Here is a 26997-nt window from a genome sequence, read left to right on the forward strand (position 1 = left end):
ACATCAATAAACAGCATGTTAAAGGTCTGTTCACTGCAGATGAAAGAGCTAGGTAAAAGATTTTGTTATGATTAAATAAGTTAGCATCAATGGAAGGAAATGATGCAGCAAGTCTGAAAGCATTTTAATCCTTACCCAAGGATATGTTTGTTGATGCGTGTGTGTGTGTGTGTGTGTGTGAGAGAGAGAGAGAGAGAGAGAGAGAGAAGTGTTGATGTGAGAGCAACATTGATTGGTTGTCTCCTGAATGCACCCCAACCTGTTTGTGCACAGGAAGACACTCCAACCAACTAAGCCATCAGCCAGGGCTGATTGTATTTAAAAAAATTTCTTTAATGATGAGAGAGTTGTGCTTGGGAGCCAGGAGGCTGAGCACAGATGTGTTCAGTCGCACCTGTGCACAAGGAAGAAGGCGGGGGCTCTCAGGAAGGGCTGTGGGCTAGCTTTCGTGAACATGGGATTGGCTGTCAAGCAGACTGCTGGCTTGAAGGACCAAGGCATTCTGACTGCAGAACAGCAATAGTCCTGAGATTGAAAAATGGCTTTAAAGAACTTTAACTAGCATCTCATTGTGGATCTTGGAGATTGATCCACCTGGGTGTGAATCTGACGACTCCACCTCCCTAGTGGTCTCGAGCAGGTCAAACTCTGAGTCTGTTTCCTTGTCTGTAAATTGATGATGCTAAGAACCCCCTAGGGATGTTGTGAGCATATGAGATGATGCATGTAGTCTATGGTAGAAAGAACTGGGTGAACTGTAGTTTATGGTCTAGAGTCCTAGAAGTGCAAATTGAGATCTCTTACCCTAAACCTCTCCAAATGGCTCCTGTGTGAAATGAGGGCACCAGACAGATGATGTGAAGTTTGTTGACACTATTTTGTTAAGCAGTGAGAGTGACTGGTGAGATTTAAGAGGAGCATGGCATCATTATATGCCCAACTATACTATTTCTCTTGAATCCTGGGTGTCCGTTTTGGAATCAGACAGCCGGGGGGTCCAATACAGTTTCATCTGGGAAAACTTGGGCAGGTGATTTAACTGTGTTGTGTCAGTTTTCTCCTCTGTAAGAAAATAGGGATAAAAGTGGTATCTGTTTATATGTCATGGTGTCCTGGTGCTAAATCTTAACCAGTTCACAAGAGCCTTTAACATACATCTTTTCCCAGCTCCATGTTCTGTGAGGTCATGTTGGTATCTTGAAATCTACCAAGTATTTACACCATAGGAATTGGCAATCACTACAAACCAGGACTCCCCCCATTCCCTACCCACAGGATCAGTTGTTAAACATTTACCAGAACACAGCTATTTACAGAATTGTTGCAATGGTTCAATCAGGGATGAATGCAAGGGGCTTAGCCTATTGCCTATCACCTAAGTAGACAAGTATTCACGTGTATAATTACAGCTGGATATTTGTGCATTCATTCAATAATTTTTGCTTTAAATCATTACTTCATTTAAAACATTTATATTTAGTAGGGGACACAATATTTTAAGTCTTGCCAGCCTCTTGCTTGCCTGGGGTTCCTGCCACTTCCAGCCCCACCCCTCCAGTACAAGCAAAATTATTTTTATCCTGTGGTCCTGCCCTGTGGCTGGAGTCTTCCAGACTGGTCTGACCGGTCTCTCGAATGAGGCGGTAACTTGGAGTTATTCCAAGGGGCCACTTTCCAACATGAGGACTGGGAAGTAGAGAACAACTATTAAAACAACAAGAATGATGATTCAGATGAAAAAAGAAAAGCAGAGAACAGGAACACTCAGAAATACCCTGGGCTGTGCATGCCTATTTTGAATGACTATAAAAGTTCTTGGCACAGAATAGGTTCTGCATAAATATTTGTTGAATAATTAATAAATGTTGCTTTTTGCTCAAGCTAGCATGTGTTTGTTTCCTCTGCTCTAGATTCCAAAGAATTCTAACAAGGCACATGGATGCCATGCTTTGTTGAAATCTCAGTCAATAATGGTTAGGGAGAGCTGGCTCTGCTACGTGATGGAGGAGCCCTTACTGTCCCTCTGAGCCAGCCCCATGGCAGGCAGAGTTCATATGAGAAGAAGCCGTCTTCTTTGATCTCTAAATGTCTGCACTATCTCAGCATAAAAAAATAGGTAGTAAAATGACTTTCCAGCTTTTGCTTTTGTAGGGTTTTTAAAATGTAATTTATTAAAAAAAAACTTGAGAAAGGAAATGCAAGAGAGAAAAACAACACAGTTCCAGGTAATACACTGGAAAATAATTTTGTACCACAAACAATGGCTTAGTTGGGAAGAGGCCTCTGTGTATTTGGAGTGCACCAGGGTGATGAGGTGTTTATTTGTTTCTAGGTCACTGTGAAGAATTCCACCTTTGGTGATCTCTGGAAAACCTTCTCCATGACTTGATATTATTTAGCTGTTCAGGGTCTCTGTTGTGAAGGTCATAAAAATATTACCTAAGGAATGTGCTCAGTGTAAGTGGAAAGGACACCCTAGCAGGGGTATCCAATCTTTTGGCGCCTCTGGGCCCCACTGGAAGAAGAAGAGTTGCCTTGGGCCGCACACGAAATACACTGCGTCACGTAATCACAAAAAAATCTCATAATGTTTTAAGTAAATTTATGATTTTGTGTTGGGCCATATTCACTGCCATCTGGGCTGCATGAGGCCCCCAGGCTGCAGGTTGGACACTCCTGCTGACAACGGGAATGACACAACCTCTGAGAGGTCAAGGCTTTTACGGAATTTGCAGTGAGATTGCAATATGAAATTCAACATATAAAGCATTGGGAAAGAGGCTAGTACAACATTCCAATATTTGTTGGAAATAAAAACACGGACACTTTGCTGTGGGCTTCTGGAATGCTGCAAGTGTATTTTGCCTTGGAGATCAGCTTACATTAGTTCTTGAATCTTCCCTTCTAATTTCTTAGCATCGGCTCCACAAAATTCAAAAATCTGTTCACAAATACACAAAGGTGAAATAGTTATTGGCTTAAATATAGCAAAGATGTTAAAACATTTAGGAGTTTCATTCCTGCTTGTAAAATTATCCTCTGTTCATTTTCAACATCGACAAGATATTTTAAATATAAATATGCATTGGACACATTAAATTCATGATGTTTTCATTGTTTGGCACCTTTCCAAAACTGTTTATGCTAGTGTTTTTCTAGTTTTATACAATTTGCCATGATATTCCTCTACACTAATATCTGAAACATATAAAGTTGTTGAAAATGAGGAAACCCAGTCATTGAAATGTCTGAACTTTTATCCATTGGTATTCAGGACGTGTTGACGCAGAGACATGAGTTCCTGAAGTCCAATGGCTTGTGATTGTCCACTCCCTGACTTTTGCCCAGGCGACAGCATTGCAATCAATTGCTTCTAAGCGGCACATTTTCTTTTCAGAATTTCATATCTCTGAATCAGGATGCCTTTCACGGAGGATGGAATATTTTATTTGGAACACTTCTCTGTAGTGTATGAAATGACGGTGCATCTCTCAGTGAGCATCTTACAGTTGATGAAGTAGGAAAGTTAAAGACCTGACTGTTCACTGTCATTTTAGTACCAATCGTCTGAGGCAGTTGGAAAGAAGGAACAGTGTGGGAAAGCCGAGCTGGGACTGGCTGAAGACTGAGTCTCCAGTGAGGCAGGTTTCAGCAGCCAAAACATAGTGTTTGGACTTTGGGCGGGGGGTTGGACAAGTTTCGGAGTGACTTCCCCGCTCAGTGTGCAGCAGAGAAGGAGCAATTCCCACATGAAATGGTTCTGCTTCCCCAGCACTCAGTCTGGGTGCTGCCTGTGGGCATCACGGTTCCTTCTGTTCCTTTAAAGTAAACCCCTGTGTTGTGACTCTGTCTCAATCCCATTTCACTTACCGGCTTGCCCAGGAATCCACTTCTATAGCAGCAAATTGCTCTTTTGATTCTTGAGAATAGGTTTACCTAAGTGTGGGTGCAGAATTTCATGATTTATCTGGGCTGTCTGGTTGATAGTCATCTCCTCTATAAAAAGTTCTCTTGGCCTTGGCCTTGGCCTTGACCACCTGGGGAGGAGGGTGTCAGCAAGGGTCTATGAGAGTCTCTCTTGCTTAAGAGTCAGATGGCAGCTGGATGGTGGCTCTAGGCATGAAGAGAGTTTCATAATCCTCTGAGGCCAGAGCCGGTACCAAGATAAGGAAGGAGTCCTGGCAAGGACATAGGCAGGGCTTGGCCACCTGAATGATTGAACTTGTCAGGGAGCAGGAAAAAGGTACTAAGCTTAGCTAAGTGACCAAAGTGCTAAGTCCGTTCCCAGGAAGCCAGGGATGATGACGAGGCAGCATGTCCCCTAAGCCAGGAGTTGAGAGAGAGGGGAATGCTTTTTAAATTTCCTTTCACTTGGAGGCAGCAGGACTCCCTAGACAGCTCAATCTGGTCTTAAAGGAGCTTCACCCTCTGTCTCTCACCAATGCTGGGCTGGAGTGCAGGGCGGAAACCGCAGTCTTATTCTGTCTTTGCCCCTGGGAGCTGAAAGGCAGGTGTCCCTACGTCTGCAGTGGCACCGTGTCTGCAGTCCTTCTTGCTGGTTCCTGTCTTAGATTCCCGTCCTTTACTCCTCTGCTTCTAGAATGGCTCAACTGAAGTGAAGGAACGTGTGAAGCTGAGCAGAAGAGGGACACTGGCAAGGAAGGGATGGGAAGTTCCCAAGGCATGTCTGCTCCCCATGACCACCGTCATGTAATTCTGGAGAGCCCACTGGCCCCCGCCGTGGTCTGTAAGAAGGCATTATGCATATCCTTATGGGAATAACTTCAGTGGGTCTGATTATGCCTGTTTATTTTAGGACCTTCCTTACCACCAAAGGGCACTGTGGAGCCAAAGAGAGTTTGGCTCCCTAAAGAAGGGTTTCTCCTCGTGGAGGAGATTGCTCTTCACTCAGGGATGGCACAAGCTTGAGGAGTTGTGGTGATGGGAAATAGGAGGGCACAACCCTGAAGCAGATTTCCAGGGGGCGGTGATGTTCATGACCATGGATTTATGGCAGCCTATGATGCGACACCAGGACAGCCACCAAGGGCAGCCAGGAGCCACAAGTGCAATAAGAGCCTCTGCTACTATGGAATTGGACTCCTCTTCCCTTTAGATACATTGAACCTTGTATAGGCACCATCACCCACCCTGTTATCCGAGCCAGAAGACGAAGGCCACATAAAAAAATTCACATACACTCAGACGATTGTGCAAACTGTCTGCACAAATCATAAGCATGCGGTTTGGAGAATTATTACAAAAGAGAGCACATCCGCACAACCATGTCCAGGTCAAGAGACTGAGCTTCACCGGTACCCAGACCCCTTCCTCCCAGTCATTACCCTGTGCCCAGAGGCAACCACTAGTCTGGGTTTATCATCATCATTTATTCCAGTCTGTGTTTAAACCTTCATAAATGGAATTCTACAGTAGGTATTCTTCTGTATCTGACTTCCTTCATTCAGCATAGTGATATTTATCTGTATCAGTGGCAGCACATTCACTTTTCATGTTTTAAAAATAATTATTTTGCTTCACGACTCTCACACAATTTATCCAGTCAGGCTTAGAACAACAGTGCTGCGGGGGACATTCGTTCCCACATCTCCGTGGGGACATCTTTGAGGACATACGAACACTCATTTCTGTTGGGCTCTGTTGTGTCCCTCAAGGTGGGATTACTGAGGTCAGCTTTACTAGGAGGTGCCTGACGGGCTTCCAAAGTGATGGCATGAGTTTACACCCTGCCGGCAGAGCACACGTATTCTGGCTGCTCCACATTTGACAGCACTTGGTTCTGCCAGTCTTTTTCGTGTCAGCCATTCTGGGGGCTTTAGGTGGGATTAGATTCGTCACTGAACGCATCAACTTTTGCCTGGACTTAGGCAACAGCTTCTAATTTGTTTGTCTCCAGTTTTGTGCCCCTTAGGTTCCTTCTAACCCTTGAATCTACCCCCCGTCCCCAAACCAAACAACCAACCAACCAACCAAACAAACAAAAAAAACACAATTCCAGGCATGCTATCATTCTTTGTAAAATTCTTCAATGTTTCTCCATCATCATCAAGTCCAAGTCTCTTACGTGGAGTTCTTGATATTTGCCTTGTATACCTCTACGCCACTCTTGACCATAAACTCTAGCAACACTTTCCAGATAAATTCATTTAACACATGAACTTGGGACTTAATCAGTCCCTACTATAAGGCAGAAAACCAGACAAAGGCCCCTCATGAAGTTCATATTCTAGTAATAACTTAGTCGTTTCATACTATTGTAATATTATGATCAAACAATTCCTGATGCACGGCCATGCTATTTTATTATATCTCTTTGTTTCTTCCTATTTTTCCCACTTGCTCATCCTAACCATCCTTCCGATGGAACTCATGAAGCCTGCCCTGAAGTCTTCTCTGTGCTCTCACAGTACCCTGTGCATTCCACTACAAAGAGATGATTTCGTTATCTTTCTTCCCCATTATGAGTCCAAGGGTGGGAACTGCACCTTGTTCCTTCTTCTACATTTTTAGTTTCTAGCCCAGAGCCTTGCACCTAGGTGATCTGTGAACAGCTTTAGGCTGGACGTGAGTCCAGTGAAGCTGATGTCTTGTCACTGAAATGTGGGTCTGAGACTCTGAGTAGTGCTTAGTCTCAGGCACTGGAAGGCACACGATCCTCACACTGGGACCTACGTTGGGCTCTCCCTGTCCAGTGCACCAACAGCAAATGTTGCATCTGTGTCTCCTGTCTAGCACGGGTGTTGCATATAGGAGCTTGATAAATGCAGTTAATGAAGGAAGAGCAGCTTACTGATAAAAGCTTATTTCAAAAGTACCTTTTTTTAAAAAGAGAAAATGGATGCAAGGCAACTAACCCATTCGTTCTGCCTAAAATGTTTTCTCATTTTAACCTGAGTGTTTGGCTGTGTTTCTCAAAGGCATCCTCTACTCCGAAGCATCACAGGGCAATACTGACCTCTCTCTTCTCAATGCCTTCACTTCCCATGGACTGCTGGCCCTCTGCTAAGGATTGCGAATGACATGTGTAAGTTCCAGATCATGAAGACACGGGGACACAGGGTGGCTATCTTTGCATAACAGAAACAGCCATGTCCTACCATCAGTTTTTTTAAAAAAGGTTTTTTAGTTGGACATTTTCAAATACACATAAAAACAGGCTAATGGAGTGAACTTCCCCACTTACCTATCCAGCTATAGCCAGAGGCAGTGTTTCTGTATATCCTCTATGAAAGTCTATTCCTGTTACTGGGAAAGTGCAAAGAGGCTGGAAACAGTGGTCCCTTCCTGATGAAGGGACTTCTGAGAGTGTGAGTTCAGGTGTCTGCCTAATGCCGCAGTCATAGAACAATTAGAAAATGTCTTGGACAGTTGATATGCAGTGTGGTTGAGTGAATACTAACGTTCTATTTGAACCAGCTGCATGAAAGCTCAAAAGACTTTTCAGACACCTGTACTGGGTTAAAAACAGTTACAACAACAAAATCCTAAGAGCAACAGCAACAGGAACAGTCCCAAAAAAAAAAAAAGAAATCTCAACCCATCAACCAACGCAAGACATTTTGGGGGGATGTTTGTATGTACAGTAGAAAGTTTGCATATACAGTACAATCTTGTCATTTGTAATAGTATGATGCTCTTTTTTTTTTTTTTAAAGGAAGGGTTTATTTACTAAGGCAGCAAGTCTCACGGATAAGATGGAAAGGATGTGTCTGATAAGAAAACTTTTCAAAGTACCCTAACCTTCTATTGGGAGGCAGACAAGGTTAAGTTCGGTTTGTTTCTATCCCGGCCTTTTCTCTGACCACTCCCCCCAGAGCCACTCCTCCCCAGAACCATCTGCGTCAAGGTGCAGGTGTTTGTACACTTCCCCTCTGGCTTTCACAACACCCAGGGGAGGCCTTGCACACAACAGCAGCTCAGTTAAGGCGTTTTGGCGTTGAGCAAAAAGCCAACCAAAAAGTCAGGCAGGGCCTCTTTCAAACAGCCTGTTTCAAACAGCTTGAAATTATATGGGTGTGAATTCAAGAACAAAGCACGTAAAAGCAATCTATTATCTCATTTTCTTCCTAACCTACACTGGCCTTTTCCTCATCCTATTACACTAGTGAGATTTCAATAAATTACTAACTTACTTGCATGTTGAAACTCTGCCTACATATGTTTATGAGAACCTTGGTGGCATAAATAATGACTAAAGTGCTTTTCGTCTTCTGTGTGTTAGAGATTGACACACTGTTTGGCAAAGGGGCTGATAGTACCTATTTTCGGCTTTGCAGGCCACCTGGTCTCTGTTGAAACTACTCAGATCATCTATTATAGTGCGAAAGTAGCCACAGACTATGTTTAAACAAATGGGTATGTTTGTGTTCCAGTGACACCTTTTTTTTTTTTTTTTTACAAAAGCTGATGGAGGGTTAGATTTGGCTTCTGGGCCGTAGTTTGCCGACCCTTATTATCTGCCATCAGCTGAAGTTGCTGAGGACGCACATGAAGCTGCCTGAGAGCCAGATCGTGACTCAGTATGGCTTTCGGTTGAAGGGGAGAAGGGGCGTGGCTGAGTGTGGGAATTCATTTGGAGCCACACTGGAATAGGAAAAGTATTTGTGGACACTGGCTGGAGGAAGTGTCATTCTGCCCATCACTAGGAGTATGGGATGGAGTGTGGGGGTGACTCCGGAGCCATTTCCTTCAGTGGCACGTGCTCCTCATGTTTCCCCGGGAAAACCTGCTCAACTCTGAAGTGCTGGGAAAGTATGCTTGTGTTTTCCCTCTGTGACTTTCCTCCAAGTCGTATAACCCTTCCCTGACGTCTGTCCAAGTTCAGAGGCAAGCTTATCGGTTACACCTACATGAAGGAAAGAGCTCATGTCTATCTTCTCCCTTTTGGGGGATATTCCACTGAAGAGACAGGTCTGCTCTCCCCCTGTGTTCTTCTGGAAAACACATCCCATGTGGGCCTAAGTTCTACTTTCTACAGATAGGTCTCAAAGGCTCCCACCCTCTGCCCTCACTTTTGGGGATCAATAGCTGTGAAAAGCAGCAATATCACCTTCATCTGGTGGATAGGTTTCTCTTCTGCTGCCCCAAACCTCCCAGAGATGGGTCATCTGAAAGTCAGTTTTCAAGGGACAGCAGGAAGTGTGTTGATGTGGGCACAAGCCATGCCCTGTGATTAGCACTCCCTGGCACTTCTGCTGCTTAACACACAGGTGACATTTGCTTTTCGACTTCATGCCATGGAAGAAAAGAGTTCACACAGCAGACCCGGGAGCTTGCGCCTTGCATGTCTCCAAGAGAACCATGATGGAACTTTCACCAGTTATTCAGAATATGCAGCCCTCTGAGTTTCCTTTGTGTTAGAGATTGGTGTTTTATTATATGAGGTCTGTCCAGAAAAAGTCCAACCATTGTTTATATAATAAGAATGGTTTGTGCATTGATATAAATTGACAGCCAAGGAGAGTGGACTGGAAGGCACATGTGTGAACAATGGTGACTCCACTGTCTTAGTCAGTGGGGGCAATAGACATCACTGAGTTAGCATGTGTACTGTGTGGCCATCGCATTCAAAATGATTGAGCAAGTAGAGGAATGGATCTGTGTCAAATTTTGTGTGAAGCATGAACATTCCTCTGTGGAAACTATTAGGATAATTCCAAAGGCTGCAGCTATGGGCAGCTGGTGATTGGCAGCTTCATCACCACAACACACCTGCTCATGCATCACATCTCACACAGAGTTTTACGGAAAAAGATCAAGTTACCCAGGTGACTCAGCCCTCCCTAGAGCCTGGATTTGGTGCCCTGTGACTTTTGGCTTTTCCCCAAACTAAAATCAGCTTTGAAAGGGAAGAGATTTTAGCCTGTCGATGAGAATCAGGAAAATACAATGGGGCAGCTGATGGTGACTGGGAGAACTGTGTGAGGTCCCAAGGTGCCTACTTTGATGGAGACTGAGGCATCATTGTCCTACATACAATGTTTCTCATATCTTCTTCAATAAATATCTCTATTTCTTATATCACATAGCTGGATACCTTCTGGACGGACCTTGTGTCAGTTTGGAGTGAAGGACCACTACTCAGGGGCTTGTCCAGTTGCTTTGTATAAACATCAGTATTGGTCATGTGAACCTGGCTTTGTTTTGGGGGTCCTGAGTTTCCACCGTCATGGCTAGCCATGTAGCAATGGTTGCCTAGCAGGATATGTCTGTGTGACCAGTCCCCACATACAGATCCCAGCCCCTGAACCTCAAAAGAGACATTCTACACATGCCCCTAAAACTCATTGCTAGAGAGAATACTCTTTCTAGAGAACATTTCTTGGACAAGAAAGAACATCAGGAGGCTGTGCTGAACCTCTCCAAACTCCATCAATGTGTATCTGTTTCCTGCTGTTTTACTCTCTGTTCTTTGCTGTGATAAAACTTAGCTATGAGGACAGGCTGCCATTGACTTCTAAGTTTTTCTGGAGGATCACCCATTTTTCAACAATTTAATATTCAGAGAACAATGGGGCTTGGACTAAGATGCAAATTTAAGGGGTGCTAGAAACTCAGGATTCAAGAAAAATAATATTTTAACACATTTTAAAAAGTATTAAAAATTAATGCAAAACCCCATGATAAACACAACACGAAACATTCACCTAAAGACAGGGTTCCTTCCACCTTAGACTTGCAATATCCTGCCTCACTCGCCTCACCCTAATCCCTGCCCTGGAGAACAGAGGCGCATAAGTGATTACTGCCTTTCAGTTGCTACAGCCGAGAGCAGTCCCTTTGGCAATGGTGGTAAAGGTTGCTACATGGTGATAGATGGTTGCTGCACTTTGCCTCCATTGCACTCAGTTCTTGCGTCCTCTTGTCAATTAATCTTTTCCCATGTATCAGCTTATGGGCTGATATAAAACCTCTTTCAGGGATCTGCACCCTTTGGTACCCTGACAACCATGTGAGAGTTCTTATTTTCCCTTCTCATGCAGAGAACACTTCTGTGTCTAAAACAGTCCTTACCAGGTTGGATGTCACTGGGTAGGTAATGCCTTCATGCTAGGATGACTTACTTTAGATGGATATTGTAGTTATTCAAAGAGCTTTAGGGATTTCTAATAACTATTATTTCTAAAGTTCTATTTATTTCTACATTTTCAGGAAAATAGGTGTACAGGTAGATCCCGGGGCTCTACTGGCAGCTACATTTTGCAGCATGTGCCAAGTCCAATGCTAGGGCACCTTATATAAATGTTCATGACAGTCATTCAAACACATGTGATGCAGTCCCTATTTCACAGAGCAGGCAACTGAGCCTCAAGAGACACACTTCCAAGGTCTCTCACCAGTAGGAGGCAGACCTTGGTCTAACCTACAGCGGTCACCAATGCTAGCGATCTGACTCCAAAGATGGCAGGAATTAGCTATAGACACTATTTTTAGAGGGTGGGTCAAACACTACTTTTTGTGAACTTGAACGGTGAGCATTCAGGAGAGTGATTTTTCAGGGGCCACCATCTTCCTCACTGCCATTGTCTCACCTATGGTCCCTGCCTGACCCCTGCTTCCAAAATGGTCTTCTATTTAGTACACAGTGTTGCTGCCTTCTTGGAATTCCTTTCCCCTCTGTGCCTATGTCAAACAGGGTGCTTGTGAGAAATGACTTCTATGACTCCAGCAAGAACCTTGGGCTCCACAAGCATAAAGGCAAAGTTTCCTCTCGCTCAATATGAGAGCTCAGTTCTTCTGAGTTATTCATTTGTGAGTAACCCATTTGTCACCTATCTACGTACCCATAACCCATCACTCTTGTGAGAAGTCTGAGTGCATTTTATTCTATCAAAGAATGAAAGGTGGAGCCAACTGTTGCTACGTCTTTGTTCCTCTACCTTCCCCTCCCCCATGGACATCTGCCAACTCTGATGTGGAACCAGAGGTATCATCCAAGGGAATCTCTTGACTGGCTTCAGAGGCCCATCGAATACCCTGGTATTATATGCACAAGTCAGTACAGGTGCACTGAGTGCATTCTGCTAGAGAGGGCTATTAGTCTTTACTGGCTTTTAAGAGGGTCTGTAAACCAAATTGATGAACTACTTAGAATACAACATAATATTCTGGTTACAAAAGCCAGCCAATGTTTGAATGCCCCACCACAGGAATGCACTATTTTTTTATTAGGTTTTTATTAGGTTCTACTACCATTAACGTTACTGGAACCTAATGTGATACCGCAGGTGAAAACACTGAGAAATACAGCAGAAAGGAACGAACCCGCCTTATTTATTGACTGCAATTGGCTTTGGCTGCCCTGCGCCCTAAAGCTGTGAAACAGTGGCAGCTGTTGTTCCCAGAGCATTCCTGCCAGATGTTCAGCCGACTTCTGGGTGAAACTTCTAGCACCGAGGAACGCCCGACATGGCCCTGCATCGCTGACATAATGGCTTAACTTATTTTAGCTTGTTTATATTCTCTGTATCTTGAAAATATTTGAAATGAGCTAGGATCAAGAGCAAGACAGAATAACAAAACCTTGAAAGCATAAGGTCGTGTGGGGGTGGTAGTTAGGAAATGCCTGGACATGGGCTACGGGAGGCAAATCATATTTTCAAGAGAGGTGAATACTCTCCGAAGTCTGTGTTCTAGGAGGAATCACCGTAAGGCTTTTTGTACACTGTGTTTTTAAAAAAGGCCTGATGGAATATGATATTGCCAGTGAATGGAAGCCTAGAAAAGAATAGAAAGAATTCAGTCAAGGTGCAGTGGATGGCCCTGGCTAGTGTAGCTCAGTGGATTGAGTGTGGGCCTGCAAACCAAAGGATCAGGGTTCGACTCCCAGTCAGGGCACATGCCTGGGCTGCCGGCCAGTTCCCAGCAGGGGACTCACGAGGGGCAACCATGCATTGATATTTCTCTCCTTCTCTCCTTTCCTTCCTCTCTAAAGAGAAATACATAAAATCTTAACAAAAAAAGACACAGTGGACAGAATGGATTTAGAAGGAGAAAGCATCCTTATTTCTGAGGCAGATGAGAAGAAGATAACAAAAGATGCCACAAAGAACTTGACATGTAGGTGGGGGAGGTTGAGGCTGCATACATTAAATGGCTTCAATCTTCAAGTAAAAACTCAAGAGAGGGAACAGGTAGTTTTATTTTCTTGGAAACACTATTTAACTCTGTTGCTTGAGTGTTGTTCAAACTTGTACACATTTGTATGAGAATCTCATCATGTCTTTTTTGGGGGGTAAGATTCTTTCTGAATGGTTTGCCCCAGATAGAGATAACAGTGGGGTATTTCTTACATATTTGGACTCCTCAGGTGGTCTGAATGGGGAAATTTATTATCCTTCATGCATTTAAAACTCCTTGCCAATACGTAAAGCTCAGGGATAAGAATTACATTGCTAAGTATTAAAAATAAACTCAGTTGTTTAAACCATCCAGAATACTTCAATCTATTTTTCTTTTTTAGATTCTGATGGTTCTATAATCTATCTCAACTTTGCCAATTTATCATGGAAACATACCTTTTGGGCTTGCTTGAACATCTGAAATGTAGGTATTACTTTGATGTGACAAGTTTGGGCCAACTCCTGGGAAAGAAAAGAAATGGCACAAAGTCAAAATTTGATAGCCTCTTTTTTGTACCAAAAATGGACTTTGGTGACTTCTCAGAAGGCCTACCTAAAAGCTCAGGGACAGCTGACATTCTTAAGATTCTCTTACCAGGAACTTTCTGACATGTCCCCAAAGTTTCCAGGGGCGTTAGAGTAGACAATGACTGTTCCCAGCATCCGTGAGCTTTCTCACCCCAGAAAGAGCTTTCTCACCTCGAGAAAGAGACGTGAGGGAAGGAGGCCAAACAGAATGCATTGAATGACTAAAGGAGCTCTGTTTAAAAGAACCAGAAGAAGATTACAGAGGGACCCAGTAGAAGCCAAGATGGAGAGAGAACATTGGGGGGAAAAAGGAAGAAAGAAGAGTAAAGGTATCTTTATAACTTGCACTTGAGATATGGAATGACATAATGGTCTAGCATTCTAAGTAAGGCTTACGTGTTTCTTTTTTTAAGCCTACTCTTTCCATGGCCCATCTTTGTAAAAAATTTGGAGCAAAAAAAAAAAAAGGAAAAATGTCAACATTTCAGTTGTTTTAATCTATTACAGTCTGCTCTCAAAGGTAGTTTTTGTGTCTCTTGTTTAGAGTTAAAAGAAAATCACCCAAAGGATCAACAGATTTGGGCTTTTCTCCGTGATACACTTATCACTCACTGTACTAAATCTCTCTCCTGCTACTGCCACACTTCCCATGCACACTCACACACATGTGCACACTCACATTAAATGATAATTTCCACGATAATGGCCATGGCAACAAGTAATAAGTAAATGACTGTCTGGAAAGAAAATTGGGCATTTTGTTTAACCTTAAAAGCCAAAGAGCTACAATTAAAAAGGCAAACAATGATGTGTTAGCCAAGATGTGGAGAAATCAGGTGTCATATGTTGCTGGTGGGGATGCAAAATGGTTTAGCCACCTCGGAAAATGGTTTGCCGGTTCCTTAAAAACTTAAACATAGAGGAATCACGTGACCCAACAACTCCACTCCCAGATATATACCCATGAGAGAAGAAAACATATTAAAGAGCAGAATGGTTGAGTCACATATTCTTTGGCTGTTCTAAAGCTCAAATTCTGATGTTTGCATTAGGTCACTACTTAGTGTTACTTTTCCTCATTACAAATAAAACAAATGTTAGGAAGAATAACTCTGTAGTCACACTCTGTGTATATAATAAGGCATCACTTGAGGATTTTCGGCCGATTATTTTTGGAGGGTGGGTAAGAAAGAAAGGCTCTAGGGACACGAAGGAAAGATTTCCTGGAATTTCTTGTGATATTTAAAAACACTGTACCAAAAAAAGAAAAAAGATACAGCAAGAAGTAAGAAAGATAGATTAAAATGTCTGTAATGCACTGACTTTGAAATTGATTAATAGTCCATTACAGGGGTGAAGTTCACTTTTCATTCTGAGCTCAGCACCAACCAAGTGGTGTTGTCTGCCTCCAGCAACTCTGCTGAGCAGGTTCCTGGGGCAGAGTCCAGGGTAAGTGGTGAAGAATGTAGAGACTGATGAGTGAAACCTGCTTTTGTACGAGGGGGAGGGGCAGCAGGAGAGATGCATGTTTGCCATTAAAAATTTTTGTTTTAATTTTAGAGCATATGAGGGAGTTTACAACAGTTTATCACAAAGAACTGTGCAATTCTTCTTGCCTTTAAATTGACTATAATCACTGAGACAGTGCTTTCAGTGAAGTTACACTCAGATTTTACATGCCTGCATGGAAAGATTTAAAATTCTTACCCGAGAATCGTCAATATCCACGTTAGCAAACAATACATTTTGGTATTGCAGAGACATTGCCTTGAAAAAGAAAAAGCATAAAAATTCCCTTTTAGCTTAGTGTTAATATTAAATTACACACTGGAAGTGTCTTTTTTGGCAAAAGCAAGAAACAAACAAATGTCCAAAACAGCTAAGCATCATTCTGGCCTAGAACCTGAAGCACCAAGATATTTCAATGCCAAGGTCAAGCAAAAGGCAGCAGCAGAACCAGAGTCTTAAGAATCTAACTGAAGATTAGAGTTTTGAAGCTGGGAAAGGACACAAAGCAAAGGAATAATGAAAAAAGTACGTGGTGGACCCCGACTTACCTGGTGAGACGGAGGGAGAGATAGCAGCTTTTTCTGGGGGGAGAGTCTTTTCAGTGGTCTGAAAAACGCAGACCTCTGAACCAAATACCAAACGCTGCCTTTACCTCCCTCTTGCTAAGCTTTTTGCAGGTGGTGATGCGGCGCGTGGTGGCAGGCTCTAACGGCTGAGGTGCCACAAATACCTGTGCCGACCATTAGCCTAATTGCTTTCTCCCCCACTGCCATCCCCTGAGCTTTACTCTGCACTGCACTGCGAACCTGCGGTGTCCGGATCCTTTGCCAGCTGTCTTCCAATTAAGTTCTGCCAATGGGAAGCATTTGCAGAAAAATGGAAGGTGAGAGGCAGAAAAACAACATTCTCTCCATGTGTTTTGTGTCCTGATCAAACATTTTATGATATCGTCTTTCCTGTAAGTCAGTCCCCAACGCCGCCCCCATCCCTTACCATCTCCTGCTCAGGTTGTCTGACCCAGGCCTTAGGAACCGAAAGGGTCAGGCCACCTATAAGGCCACGAGCCCCACAGGTAACGCTGACATCAAGGAAAAACAGTGAGTCCACACAGGTGACTATGCCCTTCACTCAGCTTTTATTAAAGCAGATTCAGTCCAAATCTGTACTAACCCAACAAGGCTAATAATCACTCATAAACAATTAGCAATAACATCACACAAGAGAACTGAGGGATAATGAATCCCAAGAGCCCGGATCAGAGTCTAAGTCCGGGAAGCTGTGGCCAGAGTCTGCAGCGGCTTCAGAGTCAGCGCGGAGAGGGGTAGTCAGGGCAGCAGCGTGCCTGTTCTCTCCCTCTTAGCTGTTTGACGGCCTTTGCTTTCCTAATGTTGTAGGATGTGACGCTCCATCATCCTATGATGAATAAATGTCTCGTGCCACCTCCGTAAGCACACGCTGGTTATGTCACCCCACTGCGCATGCTCTGAGAGCGGGGTATTACCCCTTGGATAAGCACATGCTTTCTCCCACATTGTACTGCCCCTGCTCCCAGGGTTGCACTGTTCCTCTGAGTCATTGCTCGACGGCACATGCTCTAAACATGGCTTCTTAGATGACAGGTCAGACACTATCTTAGTTTAGCCCTGCTCTCCACATTCTGGAAGCATTTTTGGCAGTGTCTGTGACCGCTGCCAAAAATGGGTGGGGTGTTAGTGATGGGTGGGGTAGGGGCATAGTGGACGCAGCGGCAGGAACAGCCTGTAACTGTCAGGTCCTGCTTTGTTTTTTTTTTTTTCCCCAGACAGCTGTGTTCATACTTTAGGGACACTTAATAGCATATTGACTTGTTTGCTTTAACATCATATTTCAAGTACATCCATATTTCAAATGTGACCTCTCTCTGATCATGGTGGAAGGCAGAGTTCCGAGTGGTAGGGGCCGGCGGCCCGTTGCAAATGGGGGCCTCACAGCAGGAGGCGAGTGGTGGGTCAGTGAACGAAACTTCCCTGGCATTACCTCCTGAGCTCCACCTCCTGCCCCCATCCCAGTGGAAAAATGGTCTTCCACGAAACCTGTCCCTGATGTGGAGGAGGTTGGAGACCGCTGGTATAAGGTCTGCTGAGCTTGGCCAAGGGCAGGCCGTGAGGGGTGGAGCTGTCATTGGGGGATGTGCCCACGGAGAAGAAGGAAGACGCGGGGGGGAGCGGGCTGAGCAGTGGAGATGAGCACGGCTCTGTTGGAGGGTTCTCTCCAGTTGTTGGTCCATGGATTGTGACCGAAGTGGGAGTTCCTTCCTCAGAGGCTCATTAAGATGGTGAAATTGGGGGACAATTCTCAGATAATAGCCACAAAGGCTTTTGGAGTTTTAGAGGACTTTTCAGATAAGAAAGTTGTTGATTTTGATTGACAGCATCTCAATGCCTGGCAGGAAAATGGTGTCACCCAGGAATTCGAGGGCAAATGACTTGCTCTTTTCAAGTTTGAAGATGTATGGATGTTCCCCTACCGGGGTCATGGCAATGGGTTTGACCTGTGAGGATCAGTTCAATTTATGAAATTTTCAGAGCTTCCCAAGTGTGTCAGGAAATGCACAGGTATGTGGCAGTTTTCAGTTTTCTGTCAAGTAGGAGTCAGAGGACATGGTAGAGACAGGATTCTTTGCTGAGTTGGAGTTCTCGGATGGGCATTGCCTTCCTTCACTACTTCGCCTACCTAGTACTTCTCTCCCCAGCTCCTAACAACAGCTCTTCCTTCTGCTCTGTTCTTCCTCATATTTAATGTTACTTTTGGGTCACCTATTCTGTTGATTTTAACTCTAAAATGTCTCCTGGATTTGGCCTTCCTTCTCACCCACCCCCCCCTCCCAGAAACCACCAAATCTCCAAAATAGAGGTTATTGTTCAGCTTGGGTTACTTGCCTTCAGTCTTTCCAACCCATTCTTAAGTAACAGTGCTCAAAGCATTTTCTAAAACCCATATCTGATCATGGCAAAACCCTTTTTTAAATTCTTCTGACTGTACAGAAACTTAAGTTATTAGACAAAGTCCTTCTTGATCTGGCCTCAGCTTCCTTTCTGAAGCTCCTTTGTGTACACTGTAAGTTAGCCTCAAAGACACCTGCCTTCGCACGATCACACCATGCAGTTTCTCAACAAATTTATAACCTTTACCTTTCTAGAAATGCTCTTTCTGGGGTCTATGCCTGGTGATCCTCTCAGTCCAGGGTCAGCAAACTATGCCCTGGTTACCAAAGCCAGATCTCTACCTGGTCTCCTAAGTAGCATTTGATTGGAACACAGCTTATCCAATCCAATGTTGGCTGCTTTTGTGCTATATCAGCAAAGCTGAGTAGTTATGGCAGAAACCATATGGCCAGCAAAGCTGAAAATATTGATTTTCTAGTGTTATACAGAAAACATTTGCAACCCCTGCTCTTAGTGATCAAATGGGACTGTGGAATTTACTCAATACTGAAAGTTTTAAATGACTTCTTAAAAACCACATTTTCTCCTGGCTGGTGTAGCTCAGTGGATTGAGCACAGGCTTGCGAACACACAATTGTGGTTCGATTCCCCAGTCAGGGCACACGCCTGGGTTGCAGGCCAGTTCCCAGCAGGGGACAAGCCAGAGGCAACCATACATTGATGTTTCTCTCCCTCTCTCCTTCCCTTCCCCTTTGAAGATAAATAAATAAAACCTTAAAAAAAACAAACACATTTTCTTATAATTCACCTTGTTCTTGTTGCAATGCACCCTTTAGCAGAGATGCTTTGGGTTGTAAACTTACAGTTTTTGAGTGTCTAAAATATCTTGAGTTCTTCTTCTTCCTTGAGTAAAGGCTTAGCTAGCTAACTTCCATCCCACTTTCCTTCAGAGCCTAGAAAGGACGAAAGGTGAAGATTCCTTGGACTCCCTTGCAGCTAGAGTTCTGGCTGAAAATTGGTTTTACCAGTGAGATTCATGCAGGTAAGACTTGGAAGGCAGCAGAAGACAGAAGGTACTTCCTGTTTGTTTTTGGATGTTCCTGCTAGAAAGCAGGATGGTAGGTATCGGAAGGCAGTTGTGCTGGAGGCAGCAGCAGCTGCCGGACTCGGATCCAGTGTCACCCATTAGCTCCCTGATGCCCGAAGGCAGCAGTGGCAGCAGTAGCTTCCTGACTCCCGATTGCTGCTCTGTGGTTTTTTTTTCTTCCAGTGGTGGCTCCCATCTTCCTGTTTTTGATTATGGCAAAGTTAGAATCCCTATAGGTAGGTCTGTGGTGATTGGAAAGAGCTCACAGAGTGCCAGTCCAGAAGAATTCACCCAGTCCAGGGCCCATTCATTCAGCCTTTCAGTGATTTTATAAGCATTCAACTCCTTGTAGTAAAATCCTTCTCTGTCTGATTTGGGTTTTGTTTCCTGCTTTGATCTCTGATTGACAAGAGACCTAGAGGAAGTTAAAGTATTTTCTCCAACCCCCTTATGTACTATGAGTTTTTAAAATATTACATACAATACATGAATACATCCTCAAACACTGTAAGAAAAACAGAGCAAAACATGAACTTCTCCTATTCATAATCTTCCCTCAATTTTTTACTCCTTTTCACAGAAAACACTTTTAAAAAATATTTTATTTATTTTTAGAGAGAGGGGAAGGGAAGGAGAAAGAGAAGGAGAGAAACATCAATGTGTGGTTGCCTCTCATGTGTCCCCTCACTGGGGACCTGGCCCACAACCTAGGCATGTGCCCTGACTGGGAATCAAACCAGAGACCCTTTGCTTCACAGGCCTGTGCTCAATCCACTGAGCTATACCAGCCAGGGCATCACAGAAAAAAATTTGATATGCATCCTCTGCTCCTTTTTCTCTGTATATATGTGTGTGTGTGTATATGTGTGTATATATATATATATGTGTGTGTGTGTGTGTGTGTGTGTGTGTGTCTCTATTTTACATAAATGGAACCATATCTACAAATTTTCTTCAGTTGTGCTCTTTACACTTAATACTGTGCTGTCTTCAAGAAATATGAGTCTACTTGATTCTTCTCAATATCTGAACAGTATTTCACAGTATGGATGCACCAAAATTTATTTAAAAACTATGTTTGCATTAGTCAGACTCCAAGAGAAAACAGATGGCACATTCAAATTATATGAATTCACAAAGATTTATCTCCACAGGACTACCTGTGACTTACAATAAAGAAAGAGGTAGCCCTGGCTGGTGTAGCTCAGTGGATTGAGCACGGGCCTGTGAATCAAAGGATTGTGGTTCAGTTCAGTTCCCAGTCAGGGCACATGCCTGGGTTGCAGGCCAGTTCCCAGCAGGGGCCAGACCCCATCAAGGGCCAGTTCCCAGCAGGGGACTCACAAGAGGCAACCATACATTGATATTTCTCTCCCTCTCTCCTTCCCTTCCCCTCTAAAGATAAATGAATAAAATCTTAAAAAAAAAAAAAAAGAGTTAGGAGAGGCTGTTGGAGCCTGGATGTAGCAGCAAAGCTCTTACTGCCCTTAAAGCCCAAAGGTATGAAGGGAGAGGTAACCAAGCCTTAGGTTTCATTGTGTTGTATGAAATGCCTCTGGATGGCTGTTGGAATTTGATCAGCTTTGGCTCTGTAACATGTGAGTATATTTATCCTCCTGAAGCTGAACTTTGGAGATTCTCATAGAGTTTTGAGTGTCAGAATAGAGGGCTCTGTCAGATATTTTAATATTGCATCTTGATATTTCAAGAATTTTAGGCACAGCATGAATGTTCATATGTCATACAGCCAATATCTCTATTTGATTCTAAGTTTATTTTAAATTAAATGTCAAAGGTTGTAACTGTGGATAGAATTAACTCAGGTTGATTCAAGAGTTCAAGTCAAAAAGTTGAAATGTTAGAAACCTCACTGAAAAATAAACCAGATTATTTCCACTTCTGTAGAGAAATGGCAACTTGTTTCTTTTTGAAGAACTAGATTTCACAAACTTGACTGTAAATGTGAAACTTCTGTACTTAAGGAAAAATGAGAAGAAAATGCCCTGAAGTTTTTTCTGCAGCATGTTATACTGAAAATTAAAAGGTAAAATGGTGAAAACTTTTAAAATAAGGCAATAGAAAAATTAAATAAATAAAAACATTGTATAGACATTAAAATCATAATCTGAAGACCTGCAAAAACTTGAACAAATGTATATGTGGAAAATACCTGAATATAAGTATGTGATTATATTCTACTAAGTAGAATATTTTACCAAACTATTTTATAAAGTAGATCAAAGATACAAAAGGAATATGTAAGAGGGTTGAGGAATTGGGGGTAGTTTATTCTTTTAAATTACAGTTAAAACCATGTTTCGTGTTTATCTGAAATTTATTCCAATATTTAGAAGTGCTGAACTCAGGCACTTTGGTATCAAATGTCCTTATTATGAATAATCCGTTCACTTGTACAATTGTCTTCTTTTGTACATGTTGATGTTCCTTGCAGAATTATCCATAGATAAACAGTCTTCTTCATCTTTTGGTGTGTGTTCTAATGAATTTGACCTTGGTATATTATATTCAGGCTAATCAAGATGTTTCCAAAACTATGATTCCATAATGGCTCTTAAGTGCCAAACTTTTAAGATTTTTCTGTGAAAAATATTTGGGGACTTTAAATGCCTTCTAAAACTGTGAAACAGAGAGTGGTGATACTTACATGCACAAGAGGGTAAATCCTTTTGCAAGGACCACACCATTTTGCTGAAAATTCAACCACCACAAGTTTGCATCCGGCAGTTTGCAGAAATGTTTTGAATTCATCCTGAAACCAGAATATAAATGAGGAAATGTGCATAATCACGGAAACTCACAAAGTTTTGCAAAGCATAAAATGATAGGTTAGCTCTTCCAAACCTCACCCGGGTCCCCCATCTCATCATTCTCCTGCTGGCCCAAACTTTCCCAAATGTCCCTGAGGTCATACATGTTTATTTCTTAAGTACATATGATGATAAATGACTCCCCAAATTAGGAGCCTATTTGCCAAATGATTGTTAGAAATGGTTCTTTACCTCTGGGGAGAAACTGAGATTGGCCAGTGAGAGATGAGGGGTTGAGTGGGGAGGGTGAACGGTTGTTTAATGTGAACATCTATATTTGAGTTTTCAAACAAGGACCTAAAGATGCAGAAATAGTGAAATTTAAAAGGAGAGGAATGACTCTAACATCTTGAATCACTTGTTTTGTTTAGTTTGGGGGAAGTGATCAGTATTAAAGCTATCACACAGACCATATGTTTAAGGATTTGACCTGCTTCCTGCTGAACGTCTTAAGTAAATTTTCCACCAACTGTCCATATCGTCTAAGTAAAATAAGGTTTCCCTTCCTGGGACCTCATGTCACTGTGTCTGCAAGTGCTGCTGTGTCAACAGTGACTGTAGGTGCATGGTTTATCTGCCTATCAAGCCCCTACAGAACCCATCCTGACTCCCTCCTGTTGCCTCCGTGGAACCTCCATGGTGATCATGGAGTATCTAGTTAGTGAATGAGTGATGTGCTAATATAGCTAGTGTTCGGGTCCAGATTTAGTTTTCCCTTTATTATTACAATTCCTGACTGGAATTGTAATAATAGCAGTTTACTTACTTTGTGCCTGGTATTCTCTCCCTTAGTCTTTAAAAACACCCTGTAGAGTGGGTATTATTAGCATTATCTCTATTTTACAGATGAAAAAAGAAAATTGATGAATTTTCTCATGCTCAGCCAGCTGGCGAGTGGTGTATTGGTTGCTTAACTAGGCAGCCTGACTCCAGGGTCTATTTTCCTCAATGGCTACACAAAGTTTCTCTGAAGTTCTTTTCAGCACTGGGGCTCAACCTCTCTCTCTCTTTCTCTCTCTCTCTCTCTCGGGCCCTTATTGTATCACATGCTCATCCCTGGACCAATCATTAAGACAAGGGGAACGGGATCACCCATTGGATTAAGTCAAGGGGCCTACTACTGGAATTAGGGAAGTGGTAAATTCTACCAGAAGGGCCATTTGCTCTGCACTAGGTGAGCCTTGACGTGTTCATTGCTGTTTGGTTTAGTTTCAAGCAGGTGAAGCTGATGGCTCAAAAAAGACATACCTCGTTAGCCCTGGCTGGTGTAGCTCAGTGGATTGAGCACAGGCCAAGAACCAGAGGATCTCGGTTTGATTCCCAGTCAGGGCACATGCCTGGGTTGCAGGCCAGTTCCCAGCAAGGGACGCATGAAAGGCAACCATACATTGATGTTTCTCTCCCTCTCTAAAGATCAATTAATATATAAAGAAAATCTTTAAAAAAAAGACATACTTTGTTCCTTTACCAATTTTCCTCTTGGACAGAGATTTTCAAGCAGTGCGCTGCAAGAATTTTTAAAACATGCAATACCTGACTGTTCAGTCAGGGGCACTGACCCCTTTTATTTCTCAGATTGTCAGATTTAAAAAATGACAACAGCCAACACAGCAATGGCTGAATGAATCAAAATCATACCTATTTTTGTCAGATAGGCAAAGAAATATATTTTTTTGTTGTGCTGCAGGACTTGAGTGATTAGTTTATACGAGCCAGGAGATGAAATGAGTTGAAAATCACTGCTCTCGGATATGAGGCAATTAACTTGTCAGAGAGCCACGCCGAGCCTCTGTTTGTCAACACCCTTCACCTCTCAGCAGTTGCTAGAGTGTAAACTGGCGTAGTTGGACTGACACCTCGGACTTGGCTAAGTTCTCTGAAGGGAATGCCCCCACAAAGTGTGTATTGATTTGGTATGCACCTGCTGGGGCCTGCTCCATGCCAGGTACTGGGCACACTGCCAGGAGGCGGCCGTGGACAGAAAAACACACAGAACATCCCCTGCCTTCATGGAGCTTATAATTTAGAGGGGTAACAGATGGTAAGATTGCTGGTAAGATCAATAAGTAAAATACGTAGTGTGTTGGTGATCATTGCTGATAAAGAAAAAAGGAGAAAAAATGAAATAGGAAGAAAGGACAGAAGTGGGATTATAGTTATAGTCTGAGTGGCCGAGGCCCACCTCGGTGAGAAGGGGGGTTGAATAAAGGCAAGGGGGAAACAACAGGAGAGGGGTCTGAGGAGGAGATGGAGAGGGCTTCTCAGGGGTGCGGAGGCTTCTCAGGGACGGGCTGCACCGTGAGATTCACAGAAAATGAAAAAGAGAAGCATTGAAAGCACTGGCAAATGTGTGCTGCTTTAAAACACGTGCGTACATCAGTGATTTTCAACCTTTTTCATCCCCTGGCACATAGAAACTAATTACTAAAATTCTGTGGTACACCAGAAAATGTATTTTTTGCTGATCTGACAAATATAGGTATAATTTTGACTCATTCACACTGGCGGCTATTATTTGTAGGGTATCGGTTTGTTTTGGTCTGACAAATGCGACTCAGCTCTGTATGGAAAACCTACAGAAGCGAGGTGGTGGGCAGGAGCCAGACCTTCAAACCGAGTTTTCCCGTGGGAATCAGGCCTAGAAAATGCATCCAGACTGTGATGGCTTGCTCCTGCTAAAAGAGTATTCCATCACCCTGCTCTGAAATAACAAATGTGTGTTGTCTGACTTCAAGGTAATTTCCAAAGCCTGTGTGAATTTTCCCAAGGACAGAACTGATCAGCTTATTGCCATTCCCCTCTGCCTGTTATTTTCATTTCCTTGATTGCACCTAATATATAGACAATAATATTCTATGTAATAGGTACTAAATCCTTCTTTGATGTAAGAATCATCAATAAACACAATAGAAAAACAATAAAAGCCTGTCCGGGCAAGGGTCTGCTGGCCAGAGCCTGCCACAATTGTTGTGTTGGCTGTTGTCATTTTTTAATTTGGTAGTCTAGGGAAAAGAGGTCAGTGTCCCTGACTAAAGTCAGGTATTGCATGTTTTAAAAAGTCTCGTGGGGCACCAGGGAGCCGTGGCTGGCTTCTGACAAGGTTACATGGCAACGTTTCCTCTCAGTCTGGTCAGTCTCATTTTTGTGACCTTCTGCACAGCTGCATTTGGGGAAAATGTCAAAAGTCAGACTCCGAGGGCGCTGGTAACCCAGGCCCTCTGCCCTCGCCACGTCGGTCCAGCTCCTGGGCCTCCTACAGTGAAGCCTGGATTCTAATGCCCATCACACCCCTGGATGATCTTAGCTTCCCCTTTAGAGGCAATTTTCTTCTTTATAAACAAAGAAGTATCCCTGGCCTGTCTCTGCATTTACGTTTGTTGTGGTGGTGACATTGGGCAATGGATATACCAAGTGGCTTTATGAAATACCACTGGCCACCATTTTTCCTGCCCACTCCATAGGCATGTCCCTTCTGTTCTCTTTCCCAGAATAGGATACCTATGCGAACTCTTTTACTTGCGCAGTTTCCCTTAGTTAAGGTAGGCCCGGTGGGCTCAGGTACAAAATGGGATATGTTAGGGGCTGGCCTGGAGTCTGCTAGAGTCCGAGCAAGACATGAGCATCAGGGAGGGACAAAACCCTTGATTCGTTTGCCTTTGGCCACTCTGTCAGGGGTGCCCAACCTTTTGGCAACTCTGGGCCACACTGGAACAAGAGTTGTTTGGGGCCACACATTAAATACATCGTGACACATAATCACAAAAGAATCTCATAATGTTTTAAGCAAATTTAGGATTTTGTATTGGCCCACGTTCATAGCCACCCTGAGCCACGTACGGCCTGTGGGCCATGGGTCGGACACCCTTGCTAAGACAGTGCCATCTTCAAGGTAAAGGACAAAGAGCAGGGGTCTTAAAGTCCCCCCTTGTTACAAAGCAATGGAGTCCTGGGTGGAGGAAATAAATCTTAAAGTTGATTACATCTGTTTTCAAGTTGGTCTCTTTGGAAATATTCGATGAAGCCGAATAAATACTTGCCTCATCTTTAATAATCTGCACCATGATTTACACCTGGAAAGTGCTGACAAAACTCTTTTGTTGGTTCAGTTGGCTCAACTGAAGGCTCAGTTGGTTGTAGCTGTCTCTTATTAATTACAAGATCTTAGCTGGAATATAGGAGTAATTTCTCTATGACATCATTAAACATGACATCTCAGAACCTAGAACTCTGGCAGAGCGAATTTTGTTTTTATGCCACAACAATTAGTTGATGGGTGGTCAACCAAGAACAGCTGACTGTGGAATCAATAATGTCTTTGTCCTTGACCCCCCATCGTCCACTCCCACGTGCCTCTCTCCTTCCCCCAGCCCTGCAGCCACCCAATGAGAAAGAAGCAAGATATTAGTAATAGATGAAAGTTGTTTCCATTTAGGACTTTGAAGCGATTGTTTTGCAGTCAAGGAAATTGCGAATGCCTTAATCCTATAATAGGTTTCCTGTAAATTTGGTTTTGAGTCATGGATTGCCTAAACTTTGTCATTTTGCTGTAATAAGAGGTAAAGAAACTTCACTTCTGTGCACTGGATCAGGGGCTGGAAACTTCTTCTGAAGAGGACCCAGTAATAGTTGAGGTTTCATAGACCATATTTAAGTTTCTGCTGCACAATCTTTGCTTTTACAATCTTTTAAAAACCATTCTCAGTTTACAAAAACAGCGGCAGTTTACCGAACCCTGAGTACATGCTGGTTTGTCATTTTTCAGAATTTAGTGTTAGAACCCCCCAACAAATGGCTAATGTTCCCCAAATCTTCTTCAGAGCAACAAAAACAACTATACAGTGAGAAACAGCAGATTTCTGTCTTAAAGCAAAACTAGCAAAATCCTTCTTTCTGGTTTTCCCTAACAGTCAGGGTCCTGGATGAATTACCCCAGGATGAATTTCCTGCCTCTCTTTGTATGCATTAGAGAACATGCATGA

At 43.1% G+C, this 26997-nt stretch overlaps 1 protein-coding gene across 1 annotated transcript; it reads right to left on the reverse strand.

Annotated features, from left to right (window-relative positions):
• Positions 1 to 2878: 2878 nt before the first annotated feature.
• Positions 2879 to 26079, reverse strand: TXNDC8 (thioredoxin domain containing 8). The gene is made up of 5 exons (XM_037036221.1): positions 26056 to 26079; positions 21856 to 21960; positions 15378 to 15437; positions 13539 to 13604; positions 2879 to 2941 (listed from the first exon to the last, which is right to left on the reverse strand). The coding sequence occupies exons 1-5, from the start codon at positions 26077 to 26079 to the stop codon at positions 2879 to 2881; spliced, it is 318 nt and encodes a 105-aa protein (XP_036892116.1).
• Positions 26080 to 26997: the final 918 nt, after the last annotated feature.

This window comes from Sturnira hondurensis, unplaced genomic scaffold, assembly GCF_014824575.4.
Source record: "Sturnira hondurensis isolate 20B ecotype Veracruz unplaced genomic scaffold, ASM1482457v3 Scaffold0022566, whole genome shotgun sequence".
NCBI classification, from domain to species: domain Eukaryota; kingdom Metazoa; phylum Chordata; class Mammalia; order Chiroptera; family Phyllostomidae; genus Sturnira; species Sturnira hondurensis.